This window comes from Ursus americanus, chromosome 22 (genome assembly GCF_024610735.1).
Source record: "Ursus americanus isolate L20-20 chromosome 22, mUrsAme1.1.p, whole genome shotgun sequence".
Classification (NCBI taxonomy): domain Eukaryota; kingdom Metazoa; phylum Chordata; class Mammalia; order Carnivora; family Ursidae; genus Ursus; species Ursus americanus.
In genome coordinates this window covers 13,382,713-13,398,613 of record NC_142148.1, presented here as the reverse complement: position 1 = coordinate 13,398,613, position 15,901 = coordinate 13,382,713, and the positions used below count along the sequence as shown (strand labels likewise).

Below are 15,901 nucleotides of genomic sequence, written 5' to 3'. Positions count from 1 at the left end.
TCTCCTAAATGCTACCGTCGCTGCTAACAGCAGAGGGCACTAGGGTGCAATGAAAAGAAAATAGATATAAAATCAGGATCTGGCTGTGGGAACACAGGCACCTCCCTCCCTACACTGTCCACAGGGACCTCAACTGGCCTTCTGTAAGATGGGGAGACTGACTCACAATTCCTTCTGAGTCCATCACAGAAGCTGGCAAACCGACTCAGGGGCCATATCTACCAAAACACCTGTTCTTACATGGCCTGCAAGGGTATTTACCATTTGTAAATGGTTGAAAAAAAACCTAAAGGATTCATAGTTCGTGAAACACACACATTATGTGAAAGTCAAATCTCAAGTGTCACAGCCACGCACTGCCTGTGGCTGTTTTATTAACACAACGACAGTGTTGAACAGTTGCCATCGTTGTGACAGAGACCCACAAAGCCTAAAATATTTACTATCTGGCTCCTTACAGAAAAGGGGACAATCTGTAAGATTAAAATGATTTGAGTATCGCCTTTCTACCCGTACCCCTCACTGGTTGTCTTAACTCATAATTAGCGAAATGATTAAGCACATGCTGGCAAGGGGATCATATTTTGGAAAAGGGACTTTAAAGTCTACTGAAATGGAGAATCTCATTTACTGCTTAGAAAAACCATTCGAATAATGAGGAATTTTGTCAGGAATTCTAAGGTCAGTTCAATCTTACTATATCCCGAGGAAAGACAGCAGCTTAGTTAAGCACATGACACACGCTCTCAGATCCCTCTAAAACTATGTTTCCTGTAATATGGAACAGGATCACCAACAGTGGTTCACAGACCAACATGTTCCATTTTACCAGTTAGGTATTAATTTTACGTCTATCCAAGAAAAGAAACGCAACAAGCAATTTAAGCGCATGAGTTTATACATACTGCTCAGCTTAGGATAAAGTGATGTCGCAGAGTTAATGTGTAAAGTATGTTGTAAAAACAAAGGTACCAGCATACGGCAAAACATGCTGATTAACGTTCAGGCAACAGCGATTCAATAGGACTGCTGCCCGGTTAGAACACTTTGTCAAAAGCAAGCTCTCTAGGAGAGCTAACAGGCTGCGGAGCTGATGTGATTCCATACCACGTTTTGTTAGCTTGGCCTGAATGGAATCATGTCACGGAATAAAAGTAAATTTTTAAGAACTCTGGTCTGAGGGGCGCCTGGATGCCTCAGTCGGTTAAGCATCTGCCTTAGGCTCAGGTCATGATCCCAGGTCCTGGGACCCAGCCTGTGTCGGGCTCCCTGCTCAGCGGAGGGCCTGCTGCTCCCTCTCCCTCTGCCTGCCGCTCTGCTACTTGTGCTCTCTCGGTCAAATAGATAAATAAAATCTTTGAAAAGGGAAAAAAAAGAACTCTGGTCTGAAACTGAGCGGCAAAAGAAAATTTCTGTTCTGCAAGTATGTCAACAGAAGTTGCGTCATCCTAGAACAAAGCTCTGAAGTGCAACTGAGCACCTAGGACCCCACAGTTAGGCTCAGAACTGGGGAAGGAGACTGCAGCCTTTACTTTGAAGAACCCAAAGCCACTGGTATTAACTCTCTCTACACCTACAGCCACGATGGGAGCAGCTACAAGCAGTACTTGAGAATTACCAACCAACCAGAAACAAGAAACAACACAACCAAAATGGGTGGAATTCCTTGAGCTCACTCGACTGAGTCCCCATCATTTTACCTTCTGGGGACTTCTGTGGTCTCTTGAAGAATGGGTGCCTGCTCCTTAAAGAGTTCTTCTGTAAAGGAAGGGAGGGAGGGAGGGAAGAGGAAGGGGAAGGGAGGGGGTCTGAAGGGCTATCCAAGCTTAAGACATCGGTCAGAAGCCTAAAACTGATGGTCTAATCTATAGATGAGCTTTATAAGAAAATATCCTAAGGTATTTTGAGCTGACCTTTAATAACTGGGCATTTTCTATTAAAACGCAAGTTTCCCACTTCTCTGGAATAATGAGAAGATCAGAAAAGCAAGAGGCCACATTCCTACATGGCAACCATGGGCTGACGCCCTTAAGGTGGGGCATGTTGTCTAGGGGTTCACCAGGTCCTGCCCCCTCAACCAGTCTCCCCAGCCCAGAGCCTGAGAGTTGGCTGCCCTTTATCATCATGCTTAGTGTAGAAGCTTCTCTGTGCCCATGTCTCTCAGAGGTAGACCAACAAAGAATAAACAGTGAAGGCCATGTTTCAAGAAAAATGAGAGTAAACCCATTTCCTTGTGGCAGTAATAAAGTTCCTAAGTGCTGGATATGCAACCAAATAATATTTGGGTAGAAAGAACTCCATTTAAGTCACCATTACTTTCCTCTCACTCAGCCAGCATCCCTCATGTACGTCACCTCTCTGAATCCGTGTAGGCATTTGCTGCGGAACCACCACAAAAAATAATAGAGCAGCCCACATCTCTGTAGCACTTACTATTTTAGGCATACATCTTCCTTTAACCCTTACCAAGAATCTATAAACCTACGGAACAGGTCCGTTACTACGTCACCTTACAGGTGAGGGAAGACATTTAGTATCCTGGGGCGCCCAGGTGACTCAACTGGTTGGGCATCCGACTCTTGATTTCCGCTCAGGTCATGGTCTCAGAGTCATGGGATCGAGCCCCATCTCAGGCTCCATGCTCAGCCTGAGTCTGCTTGGGGTTCTCTCTCTCCCTCTGCAACCCCCCCCTCACTCACACGTGCATGCTCAGACATTAAGTATCGTGCCTAAAGCCACGTGGCTAGTGAGTGGCAGAGCCGGGATTTGAGACTGGCATCCTCATTCTTCACCTCTATTCCACAGCAAGTGTCTACGACCTTTATCTGAGGAGCGGGAGTGCTCCGGGGAGAGGACATTATGGCTGACCTTACACCCTGCACTAGTATCTGAGCACTATGTAATGGGAAGGTGTAACATTTCGACAGATAATCTTCTGATTAAAATAACATTCCTGAGAAACAAACTGCGATGGGAAGTTTTGCTGTAATAATCCAAGAGCCAGGTGACCTGAACTCCGAAGGATTACTGGCCGCCTCTGCCCATTGCAAGGAACGACCTCCATCTGGCCTTTGGGGACCACTTTTCTCCTTTCTTGACTCCTTAACAGCAAGAATCCCACTGGGTTATCCATTTAAAATTTTATATATGCTCCACTGGAGCAGAACCCCGGAGAGCCCCCTCGTGTGCAGTGACGCTGGCCAGCTGGAACCCGACCGGTGTGGCCCCCACGGAAGCCCCATGTCCCAGGGGCCTCCTCCCCATCTCCCACCCCAGGCTGACCTGTGCTCTTGTCCAGGAAATCCATGGACTCCTCACTAGCACTGAAGTGGCTCGAGGTGGCCTTCTTCTCAGCATCCTGCTCCACGTCGGAGCCCGTGTGCACAGAAGAGTTTGTACTCATGGGGGAGCGCGGCATGTCCGACAAGGAGATCCTGCGGCCCGCGCCCCCACTCAGCATGGGCTTGCTCATCAGGATCTTGGGGGACGCCGTCATGTCAAAGTTGAGCTTAACCTTCTCCTGCTTGTCTATCTTGGCGGCGCCCGCGCTGGGGTTGCTGGGGTCGAGCAGCATTTGGTACTGGCTGTTGGGCGTGTAGGGTGTCCTGAAGGGAGAATAATTAAAAACCCCAAACTTCCTGCGGATGTTCTCCACGTACACCTCCATCTCCTGCATTGCACTGTTGAAGATGCTTTTCGTCTTTTTCACAGAAAAAGGAATTTCTTTAGACATGAGGTAGCAATTATTTATTGGAACCCAGGCCCTAGGAGTGCAGAAAAGAAAGAAGAGCTGAAGTCAACTTTGGTCCTTTCAGAGATTCCTCTTTTCTTTTTTTTCAAGTTTTTGTTGTTTTGTTTTGTTTTTTAATGTATTGTATCACGGTGTGTGCACGTGTAGGGTACGCTGTTGCTGACTGCGGGCACAGGCTGGACGGTGGGTCTCCACAGCCTAGTCACCGTAACTGAAATCTTACACCCAATGATTAGTAACCCCTCCTTTCCCCACCCCCATCCCTGCAAACTACCATTCCACCCTGTGATTCCGTGAACTTGACTATTTTATGAGATACCTCCTACAAATGGAATTCATGCAGTGTTTGTCTTTCTGTGACTGGCTTATCTCACTTAGCACAACGTCCTCCAGGTTCAGCTATGTTGTCCCATCTTTTTTTAAGGCTGAATAGGAACCCCTGGTATGTACATACCACGACTTCTTTATCCATTCATCTGTCGATGGACATTTAGGTTGTTTCCAGAACTGTTTTTTCCTTAATGCAAACCAAATTAGCCTGGTATGCTTGCCAAGATTCTTTTTTTTTTTTTTCCATTAAGATTCTCAAATACGTATCCATTCTTTAAAAATGACTTGGTTTGAATGGTTAATACATGACTAACCATTAACCCAGACATGTGCTATCCTCAGAACAGAGCACCAACAGCAAACTTAGTGAAAACATTAAAAGGCTCCTAGATTTAGTCATTTTAATCCATTAAAAAAATAACAGATCCCCTTTTTGGCTTTGGGTGAGTAGAGAATAAGGAAACAGTCACTGCGGGCACCTGGGTGGCTCAGTCAGTTAAGCATCCAGCTTTTGGTTTTGGCTCAGGTCTTGAGATCGAGCCCTGCATCAGGCTCTGCACTGGGTGTGGAGAATGCGTAAGATTCTCTCTCTCCCTCTCACTCTGCTCCTCCCTGCCCCCCATGCCTACCAATGTGTGCTCCTTCAAAAAAAAAAAAAAAATCTGCTTGGATTCTCTCTCCCGCTCCCTCTGCCTCTCCCCACCACATGCTCTGACCCCCCCATAAATAAATCTTTAAAAAGTCCCTGCATCCAGGACTGCACCTCCTAAAAGAGAATCAGTCCCAAAGTCGCTGCTCTGCACTCGGAGGTAATGAGCTTTCATATCTCTTGTAAAACTAGGGTTCCACGTGGGCACTAGAAGGAAACGGTGAAAAACCATAAACCTGAGAGGAGGTGCATGGCGTCAAATGTGAGATAATTTACGTGGAAAATAACCAAAAAACAGCCTCCCCCTCCCATTCCCGGCTGGGTTTGTCTTCCTGCCTTCAACCCCCCACCACCCAGCATGCTCTGCAGAGACTTCAGGAGAACAAGAGCTGCTTTTCAGGAATGTGTGGCCCAGCGGCAGCAGGCAGGAGATGGCAGTGTAACCTACCACGGCTCTGGGTGGGGACAGAAGCACAGTCCAAGCGTGAACAGGAGGACAGACTGGGTGACATTTGATTCCCCAGCCTCCAACCCAAATCCGTTCGTAGGTAGGAATCTGCTGGGAATGAGCTTTTTCCAGGGAGGCCTTTTGGATTTCACAGACCATAAACTCAAGCCAGACACAAGCAATGGGGAGCAAAGTGGACAGTGGGGAGACAGAACAGTCCAACGCAAGCATTGTCTTTGTGGGCGCCTCATAAGTGCCCGTGCAGGAATCAGGACCCCACGCTGCGGAGTCTTCCAGCATTTTAAAGAGAAGCAAAAGACATGGACTGCTTATATTACATTCCACCCAAATGTTAACAGCGGGCATCTCATTCCTATTTTGAAGAGAAAGTGGCCCAGGAAAAATAAAATTAAAAAAAAAAAAATAAAAGTATGTGCCTGGGGTGCAATTCAGGGCAGAGGCTGGGGAGGTTTGCCACTCCTGGTAATAACTGGATCGTGACACGAACTAAAACTGAACACCCCAAAAATATCCTACTGCTCTCTCAGCGTGCTGGAAATTACCAGCTTCTCATCCACCCCAACTCGCTGCTGTCATGCTGCAGAGACCTGAGAACCACATCTGCAGCCAAACAGAACGACGCAGAGCTGGAGCCAGATGTCCTCTGGGTGGGAGTCTGTGGCTGTTACGACCGGGTGAGCAGGAGTCTGGACTAGACAGGACAGCTCTGACGAGCAGCCGGGATCCCGCAGCTGCCCCTGGACAAACGACTCCCCCTCCCTGAGCCGGCCTTGGCTCGCTCATCGGTAAAATGGAGGATGAGCCCCTACCTGGAGCAGGGTCAAGGGGAGCAAATGAAATGCACCTCGCCTGGTCCCCACAGCAGCGGGAGCTCACCAGGCAGCTAGCCACTGTGACTGTGTCCCCCCCCACTTCTGTCTGGGGTCGGGGCCTTAACTGTTTCCAGCCAGCGTCTCAACGGCCTTCAGGGAAGGTGTCTGCCAAGTGATTTCAGCAAAGCGTTCCCTTTCCTTAAAGCAAGCCCAGGACAGAGTTAAAGGGAACGTAGATTTGCTTAACAAAAATAAAGCCTCTGGGGGCAATGTCATGAGAGGCCCCAGAGTCCCACAGCTGAGCTACTCCCTACCCTGGGCCTCAAGTTTTCTTCTCAGTAAAATGAGAATAAAGCGGCTTCTGCAGAAAGTGCTTAGAACAATGCCTGCTGCAGAGAACGCACTCAATTCATGCCCACTCGCTCTTCTGTGGCTCTGAAGGCATTTAGTGCGGTTATTTCCTCAATCTGCATATGGTATCGTATGTGTGAGTGTCTATGAAATCAAACCCCCCAAAACGCAAAACTTTTTAAAGGACAAAAAGCACACGATGAGACTCTTTAGAACATGCCTTGATCTGTAAGGACACGTCCCCAGGCTCGCTCTAGTATTTATTAACCAGACGATGAACACCTAATAGGCTGGGCCATTTCTTACTCTGCTCTCCTAAAAAATGTGGCTTCCCCAACTCCAGGCTTATGTTTTGCTCCACAACCCCAGAGTGGCTCCCTGAGAAAAGGACAGCCTATCCCATCTCTTTAGCCTCCATGCTGTGCTGCCGTCTGACCAGCTCTGCTTTAAGAACATCTCCTGGAGGCGCCTATGTGGCGCAGTCGTTAAGCATCTGCCTTCGGCTCAGGGCATGATCCCGGAGTCCCGGGATCAAGCCCCACATCAGGCTCCTCCGCTGTAAGCCTGCTTCTTCCTCTCCCGCTCCCCCTGCCTGTGTTCCCTCTCTCACTGGCTGTGTCAAATAAATAAAAATAAAATATTAAAAAAAAAAAAAAGAACATCTCCTCGGGCGCCTGGGTGGCTCAGTCGTTAAGCATCTGCCTTCAACTCGGGTCATGGTCCCGCGAGCCCCGCATCGGGCTCCCTGCTCGGCTGGGAGCCTGCTTCTCCCTCTCCCACTCCCCCTGCTTGTGTTCCCTCTCTCGCTGTGTCTCTCTCTGTCAAATAAATAAAATCTTAAAAAAAAAAAAAAAAGAAAAAGAACAACTCCTGGGAGGAAGGGACTTCGGGGGCCTCATTCCTACAACTCCAAAGTTCTGCTACTCTACCACCTATTCCACCACTGTGGAGTGTCCTTAACCATTCCAAGGGGCTCCCCCACCCAAAATGACCCAACAGTTTGGCACATTCCCTCCAAGGGAGCAGAAGACACCGAGGAGGTTAGGCAAACCTCACAGGCATCAAACTTGGGCTGCCGTCTTTTTCACAAATGTGGCGGGGTAGGAGAGGCCAGCTCCCATGACAGCTCCTACCCAGAACCAGCCTACACCAGCAAGTTCTGGGGAAACGGCCTCTGGACTAGGGCTAGCCGAGCTCACGCCCCCTAAGCCACCTTCAGTGGCTGTCTGACACGCAGCAGTGTGTCCATGCAGAATGCGCTAAGCTGAGAGCACAATCAAAGACGCCGAAAGTCTGAGAATACTTGGTGCATGGAGGCAAGCACTGATTTCCCCCACCCACCTATATCCTAAATATATCCACCCTGGGTCATATTACAGAATGAGAATAATCCCGTAACATCAAGATGGTTAACACTTGCCATGCTATCATGAAGCAGCAGGAAGATGTACAACCTGACACTAATTCCTCTTGCTCTTCAAAAAAAAGGCAGACTCTGACCACAGCCTGTGTGATCGGGCCCTGCCCCCTCCCCCACCCATCACTTACCAGCCTCTCCTCCCTCTTCCTGTCCAAACCAACCTGCTCCTGCTTTTCCCAAGCACAGCAGGCTGGCTCTGTCTGTCCCTCCACCCAGACCTTCACTAAGCCCAGCCATTACCTCCTGCTCTGACATCATCTTGCCTGTGTGTTTACTTATGTATTATCTGTCTTCCCCACTAGGAAGCCAGCCTTCAGACGGTCAGGGACAGTGTCTGCCTGCTCACTCCCATATCCCCAGCATCCAGCACATGGCCTGGCCCACAGCAGGCACCAAAAGATTTCCAGCAAAGTGGTCAAAATCAAACAAAGCAAAATACTTCCTATCAAACCCAGGACCACCTCAGCAAATTCCCATTTTGCCCCCAGACTATAGATTTCTAGCAAAACTCACTCTTTTGGTTTTTTATTTGCAAGACAACAAGCAAAACCGAACAGGGTAACAGTTCAGATTCCGGTGTTTGAAATTACACACTGTATTTTCTGTATATTCTGTGGGTGTATATAATTTTTAGAGTACGTGTTTTAAGTATTCTCCCCAACACACGCAAACACTTTTTCAAACTGCTTCAAAGGGCTTCAAAAGGTTTTTGCCTCATTTAATCACAACACAGCTTGCTAAAAGAGAGCTAAGAAAGATATTAACCACGGCTCATATGGTACTACCTCTTGTTCTCAAGCACCTAGGAGCAGGCACTGCTAAGAGCTAGAACAGTTCACTTCCTTGTGAGCAAGGGAAAGGGAAAGGTAGAAAGCCTGGCGGGGAGGGTTCCCACCTGTTAAAACAGCCACCTCTTATAATTTCCTATTTTAGCTTCAGAGAAAAGGCAACAGGAGGGAACCACCCAGCACAATGATAAGAGATTCATTTACTGGCAATCTGGGGAAATACTTCTGATCCCTGAAAGCATTATTTTGAAAAGCAATTTGCACGGCAGTTTAATTTACTCTAGAAAATCCAAAAAAGAACAGCAGCACTTAAAATAGCCATGGTGCCAGTTTCATCAACAAAACTATGAAAACATACCTGAAAACACTAAGGCCCACACATTATCAGGCTTAGCACAGCACAGGACTGTATTTTTAACCACAAGATCACTGGTTGGTGTCATGACAATAAACAACATAATAATACCCCCGCCCCTGCTTGCATCCATGATAGTATCAAAGGTTCAGTTAAAGCTATACGTTTGCAGCCGGTCTGAACTCCCACCTGTCATGTTGTCCAAAGAAACGAGCATCAACCTGCCCATCTTTATCCCTCAGAGCTTTTGCAGGCCAGAATGGAAACCCCTTCAGTTTTGCCCAAACCAAAGGATGTGGATTGCTCTAGGAAAAGAAAAACAAAATCCAGAGTTTGTATGTATTTCACAGCAAGACACACATATAAAGCTTGGTGTAGGATACAGCAAGGCCACCAACTGAACGAGAACAGGTCCAGGCAGGGTCTCCCAAGCTGGCTTCCCTAGGAGGACGTGAGGCCAGTAAGCCCGAGGCAAAGCTGGTTCTGGGGGTGAATGACAAAAGGACCAAGCACAGACAAGATCAGGCCTGGATCCTGGCCCTAATGCTATTAGCCCGGTGGCCGGAGCAAGAGTGCACCTTCCCCTGCGACATGGAGACGGCAATGCCTACACCCTCTGTTAAGTGGGGGAATTAAATGTGCATTATAACTGGCAGTTAACAAGGGGCAGTATTAGACACTTCTGCCCTTTATCGAGGCTGCCCAGAGCTTTAACTATGCAGGTGTTTATTTCCAAAGGCAGGAAGAGACATAAACTATGTTCTACTTTTCCACTTTACTTGCCCAATCTTGCCCCTCAGGAAGCTCCACTCCTATCTCAGCCCACCAGCCCACCCCAAGAACACACTTCTCTCTGCAGAACACCAGTTTGGAAAATGTGGATCCATGAGGAAACAGGGTGATTTTTCTCTCCCCACCCCATACCCCAAACCACCAAGTCAGAGACACCATGGAGTCAATCCAGAGAGATTTCCAAACATCTCAACACAGATCCAAAAGAACCCACTCACTGAACTCTCCTCCCACTATCTGCCTTACTGTGGGGCCCCTCCCTGATAAGCTCCGTCTTGCTCTCTTACCCCGCAGTCGGCCAGGGGTTAATAAACCCAGGAAATCACAATGCTCCCTTTGGCACATGAATTTTCAACCCCAGAGGTTTATTCTACCTGGATTACTTTCATTCTCCAGTATCTTTATCGCTTAAAAAAGTCATTTAAAAACTTCACCCGCGAAGTTTCACCGAATAAACCACCTGAACAAAGTGGCCTTGGGTAGCCATCTAAGGCATGGGGTCCAGAAAATGAAGTAAGGAAAGAAAATGCCACTTACACAAGGCTCACAAAACCAGTTATCTCGTTTTTGGCAAGCAGCTAGGTAACACTCTGGACATACTTCAATTTCATTCATCTGTAAAGCAAAAATATGTTAGGATGTGTCATCCCAGGGGCCTCACATCTGGAGGCCGTCAGGGAATGTACAATGGTGTTAGCAGCTAAGGTTAGCTAAACCGGGTCCCACAGTGGGGAACACCTTCAAAAAGAGTCCAACTACCTCCCACCAAACCCCATGCTTTGCCTAGCCCAAGCCGCCACCACCACCACCACCTCCTCTCTCTCTGGACCACGTCTGGATCAGCTTCTACTCTTGTGCCCACTACGGTCCATCCCCCAAGACAGCAGCCAGAGCCATCGTGTACCTATGTTAATCTGACTGTGGGTTGCAACTGGAATCTAGGAGGTATAGGACAGTCCCTGAAACAAAGAATTCCCCAGCCTAAATGTCAGTAGTACAAGGCCGAGAAACTGACAAGGAAATCTAAACTGATGAGCTCCGTCAATGCCGAGTGTGACCAGGCTTTGGCCCTCCTGAGCTCCCCACCCACCTCCAGCCACTGCTCTGGCCTCTGCTCACTGTGCTCGATTCCCGCACATCTCTAATCACACCATCCCGGGCAGGTGGTCAATGTGGCCCTATTTTACCTCCAGTAAAATAACAATCTGAAATTCTATAGTTTGCAGACCGTCTTTCTCCCTCTTGAAAAAGTACATTCCCCAAGAATATCTAAGTCTGACTTAGAACCAAGGGCCCTAGAAGCTCCTCTCTGGGCTCTCAATTCAGACTCCACCATTCCCTAGCTCCGTTAACTTTAGAACAGTTGCTTTATCTTGTCTGAGCCTCCATTTCCCTCCCATTTCCTCATGCACAGAGTGGGCATGCGAGCAATAGCTACCAAGAGGATTCTAACAATTAGAGGAGATAAATGTAAAACACATCAAGTGACACAGTAATCAAGACATTAGTTAACACTGATCAGAGATCTCTGCTGGGATCACCCAAGTGTTCTACAGCTCCTGATCCATTTATTCCTCACACCCCCTTCGAAGGCAGGACTGCTGTTAGCCCCATGTGAGAGAGGGAAAAAACAAAGCCCCAGAAAGTCAGGACACCTGCCCAAGGTCTCACTGCAGCAAAGTGGCAGGGCCAGGATTTGAACCCAGGCCGTCAGGCTCCAGAGCAGAGGTGGTCCACCAATGCCCAGGCAAGTTGCCAATATTGTCCCATCATCAGTAGACTTGTTTTTCTCTTTATCTCTGCATCATGTAAGGAGCCAGATGCCTGGCAAGTGCTCCATAAATTATAACTACTAATGGTGTAAGCATAATTGACTAACTTAAAGGTCAGTGAATAAATGAGTGAATAAAGGAACAAAAGAACACATGAATGACTGACTGACTGAATGAATGAATGATGGCATATAGTTCCACCTACTACTCATTCTACTGTGCGCTATTTCAAAGGGACTGGGTCAAGAAGCTGGTAACATCAGGTCAAGGACAGCCCTGGCTTTGGAGCCCAAGCAGTGGGCATGTACTGCCAACAGGTAGATTCAGAAATGCCACAGAGTATCTGCGCTCAGTAAATTCCACCTCGGGGCAACCCACTGATTAAAAGCCTGGGCTTTAAGCTCCCAAATCTAGGGACACAAACGAATCCCCAAGGGGGAAAACAACTGGACAACTCACTCATACAAAACTCCAAATCGACAGTGAACATATCAAAAACAGTCCATCGGGCACCTGAGTGGCTCAGGTGGTTAAGCATCTGCCTTAGGCTCAGATCATGACCCCAGGATGCTGGCATCGAGCACGGCAATAGGCTCCCTGCTCGGCAGGGAGTCTGTGTCTCCCTCTACCCTTCCCCCTGCTTGTGCACTCTCTCTCACTTAAATAAATAAAATCTTAAAAAAAAAAAAAAAAAACTTCATCACCACTTGTCATCAAAGAAGTGCAAACCAAATCACAGTGACATGCCAGTTTTTACTGATCGCATTGCAGGAGAAATATACACCTATTTTATAAACAAGAACGTCTGTGTCCTTGAGAAGGACACAGAAAAATTACCAAACTCATCCATGTTGTTGTATAAGTTGCTACAGCTTTTCCAGAAGCCAATGAGGAAATATCTACCTAGAGCCTTTGCTATGTTTATAACCTCAGACATGACAGGTGCCTTTCTAACATTTATATTAAAAAAATTAATCATAACAGCCATGAAAAATTCTCTTCTTCCTCTGTGGTTAATTAACAATGCAGAAACACTCAAACCAAGTGAAAAATATAGACAATAAAACTCTCTCTATAAAGTAGGTAGAAATGGACATAACCTGAGATTTTTTTCCTTAATGAATGAAGTACACAGACATGGTGAAGTCCATCACATCTAGGTTTTTTGCTCTTACAATGGGGGTCTAATAAAGCTTCCATGGTACTGTTTCTGCTCCCAGACTACTCCACAACCACTAGAGCCTTAGAGCACATAGCCTGGGAGGTTGATTTCTTTCACACCATCAAAACTATGGGTATTTCCAAGAGGACTGACTTTCCAGGACTCTCTAGGCCACCCCCTGAGAAACAAGCAGGACCTTCCCCGACATAACGTCAAAACCCAAACATCTTCCCTAAGAAGAGTAAAAGGGGCCTGGCCCAATGCCACAGACTGTGGGGTGAACAAATTATGAGCCCTATCTATGCAACTAAGAAAACTCAGGATGCCCAATGCTCGACCATGACTCAAGACTGAATAATAAAAGGTCATTTCCACCACCCTTAGATTATGGCTAAGATAGGAGTGGTTTATAACATACTGGGGTCCCCTCTTTGTCGCTTTTACTTTTCTTTGAAGACAAGGGGCACAGTCTGTGCCTCAATAAATCCCAAAATTAGGACGCCTGGGTGGCTCAGTTGTTTGAGTATCTGCCTTCCGCTCAGGTCAGGATCCCAGGGTCCTGGGATCAAGTCCCACACGGGGCTTCCTGCTCAGTGATTTGCCTGCTTCTCCCTCTGCCTCTGCCTGCCCCTCCCCTTGCTTGTGCGCACTCGCGTGCTCTCTCAAAAAAACAAATAAAATCTTAATCAATCAATCAACCCCAAAACTGCCATAGCTACCCACTGAGAGACTCTGCAGATGGAAACCAGCCACCCCAGCCCCTCACTCTGGGTGCATTTAAAATTGGACAGTAAGAAACACATACCTCATGCTCACAGATTTTGATGACTACTTTTGCTATCTGCGTCAATTTGTGATTTCCTAAGGGAATAAGAAGATATTATTAATTCAAATGGAAACACGATTATTAACACCCAACCATGGGATTATACTTCCACTAACAATCTTTCAACTTGCTTTCCCCCAGGGATTAAGCTTCAAAGGCTAAAAACCAGAAGATTCTGGCTCCTGATATTGGTTCAAATTATGTGACTTCTCCCCTAAACACCAATCAATCTTTGATGCCTCAGAATCATCTCTGAAAGTGTAATTTTCCTGCAGCTCACAGGTTAGTATTTAGAAGATGCCTTCACATTCAAAAGGCTCCGATTAGTGGAAAGGAGCCACATTCACCCATTGTTCCACACTCCAACCCATGAAGGGTAACAGGGGAAAGAAAATAATTGAGTAGCTCTGCTGTGCCTGGTGCTTCGAAATACATTTTTCTTTTTTTTTTTTTTAAGATTTTATTTATTTATTCGACAGAGATAGAGACAGCCAGCGAGAGAGGGAACACAAGCAGGGGGAGTGGGAGAGGAAGAAGCAAGCTCATAGCGGAGGAGCCTGACGTGGGGCTCGATCCCAGGACTCCAGGATCACGCCCTGAGCCAAAGGCAGATGCTTAACCGCTGTGCCACCCAGGCGCCCCCGAAATACATTTTTCTTATTAACTCCTCAAGAAGCCATACTAGGAAGCAGGTATGAATGTTCCCATTTCATTAATGAGTAAACCAAGGCTCAGTCAGGAGTCGCTGCTTACACAAGACTACTCAGCTATGAGTTGAAAATCTGGCCGCAGATCTAACTCTAAATCCCTCACCTGCACACTAAACCAGAAGACAAGATGGTATTTTCAGACATTGTCAATTTCTTGGCAAAAAGATTTTACAAACACAAACACACACACACACACACACACACACACACACACACACACCCCTTCTTAGATTTCTGGCTAGCCTTGAAAATTCAAGAAGATCTGATAACTCTGTATCCAAAAACCACTAGGCTGTACAGTGGTGACCCCTCCAGACTAAGCAGGAGTTCATTCCCCCTAGTTCTGCAGTCTCTAGTTCTCCCCTCAGCCAATGGCCATGCTGGCTTGTGCTGCTGTTTTTCTGACACCTCATCTCATTCACTTGTTTATGTGATCTTACCAGCCTTTCTATATATTGGAGTTAATAATCTTTACGTGAATTTTCAACCAAGTGCCTCTTTCTCCCCTCCCCACATCACTGGCCCTGCTACTGAGCTAATAATGCAAAACGTGTGTTTTCAACAGACATCCGCCCACTCATACATCTTCCCTTACACATTAGCTAACCAACTACGGTAGGACCATACAGGAAGAAGACAGGGCGTCTGCTCTTCAAGATCTGACAACCAAAAAAACCCAAAAAACAAACAAACAAAAACACCTTAACATCCTGGTAAAGAACTCAAATAAATTAGCACCATCCAGGAAGTGTGATAAATGCTACCATGGGCCAGTACAGGTACTGTGAGGTCTCCTAACAAGAGCACCTACTATGGTCTGGGCCCATAAGGGAAGGCTCCTCAGAGGACTAATAGTCTTGACACTGAAGGATAAGAAAAAGTCATCAAGGGAGAGTGTTCTAGCAGGGAACAAGAGGAACAGAATGGAGCAGGACACTGAAAGAGCTACCTGGCCAGGAGGCAGACAAAGAGGACTGTGGGAGAGGTAGGACAATACGAAAGGTGCCATGAGAGGACATTTTAATGGGAATCCTCTTCCATTCTGTCCAGAAGGCTCAATCCACAAAAACTGCAACTGACACAACTTTATCCAGAATTCAAAGAACTCCTAAAATGCAATAATAAAAACACAAACCACCCACTTCTGGAAATGAGCAAAAGATTTGAATACAGATTTTACCAAAAAAAGATATACAAATGATTAATAAGCACATGAAAAAATACACAATACCATTAATCCTAATTTAAAGGCAAATAGAACACCACCATGACATAACAGTTCACACTTCCAAGAATGGCTAAAATTAAAAAGACAGACAACAACAAGTGTTGACAAGAATATGGAGCAACTAAGACTCTCCTATGCATGGCTAGACGATTGTAAAACGATGCAATCACTTTGCAGAAAGTTGCCAAAATGTCTTATAAATTTAAATTGAAACCTACTCAATCAGCCAGCACTACTGCTCCTAAGTATTTACCCATAAGAAATGAAAATATATGTCCACACAAAGACTTGCACAAGAATGTTCACAATGGCCTTATTCCTAACAGCCAAACGCTGACGAAAACCCAAAGATCCTTTCACATCCACAAAGGGAATAGATAAATAAATTGTATGTTGATACAATGAAAAACCACTCATGGTTTTAAAAAAAAAAAAAAAGGGAACGAAACGACAGACACACACAACAACATGCATGAATCCCAAAAA

General features: G+C 46.4%; 1 protein-coding gene across 23 annotated transcripts in view; it reads right to left on the bottom strand.

The window, feature by feature from the left end:
- ZMYND8 (zinc finger MYND-type containing 8) overlaps positions 1 to 15,901 on the bottom strand; it is a 122,122-nt gene that overhangs the window by 51,001 nt on the left and 55,220 nt on the right. For all 23 annotated transcript variants that reach the window (XM_045804744.2, XM_045804740.2, XM_045804747.2 and 20 more), the window contains 4 exons: positions 13,457 to 13,512; positions 10,255 to 10,332; positions 9,115 to 9,230; positions 3,283 to 3,764 (listed from right to left, as the gene is read on the bottom strand). In XM_045804744.2, the coding sequence (XP_045660700.1) occupies positions 3,283 to 3,764; positions 9,115 to 9,230; positions 10,255 to 10,332; positions 13,457 to 13,512 (732 nt within the window). The remainder of the gene's footprint in view (positions 1 to 3,282; positions 3,765 to 9,114; positions 9,231 to 10,254; positions 10,333 to 13,456; positions 13,513 to 15,901) is intronic.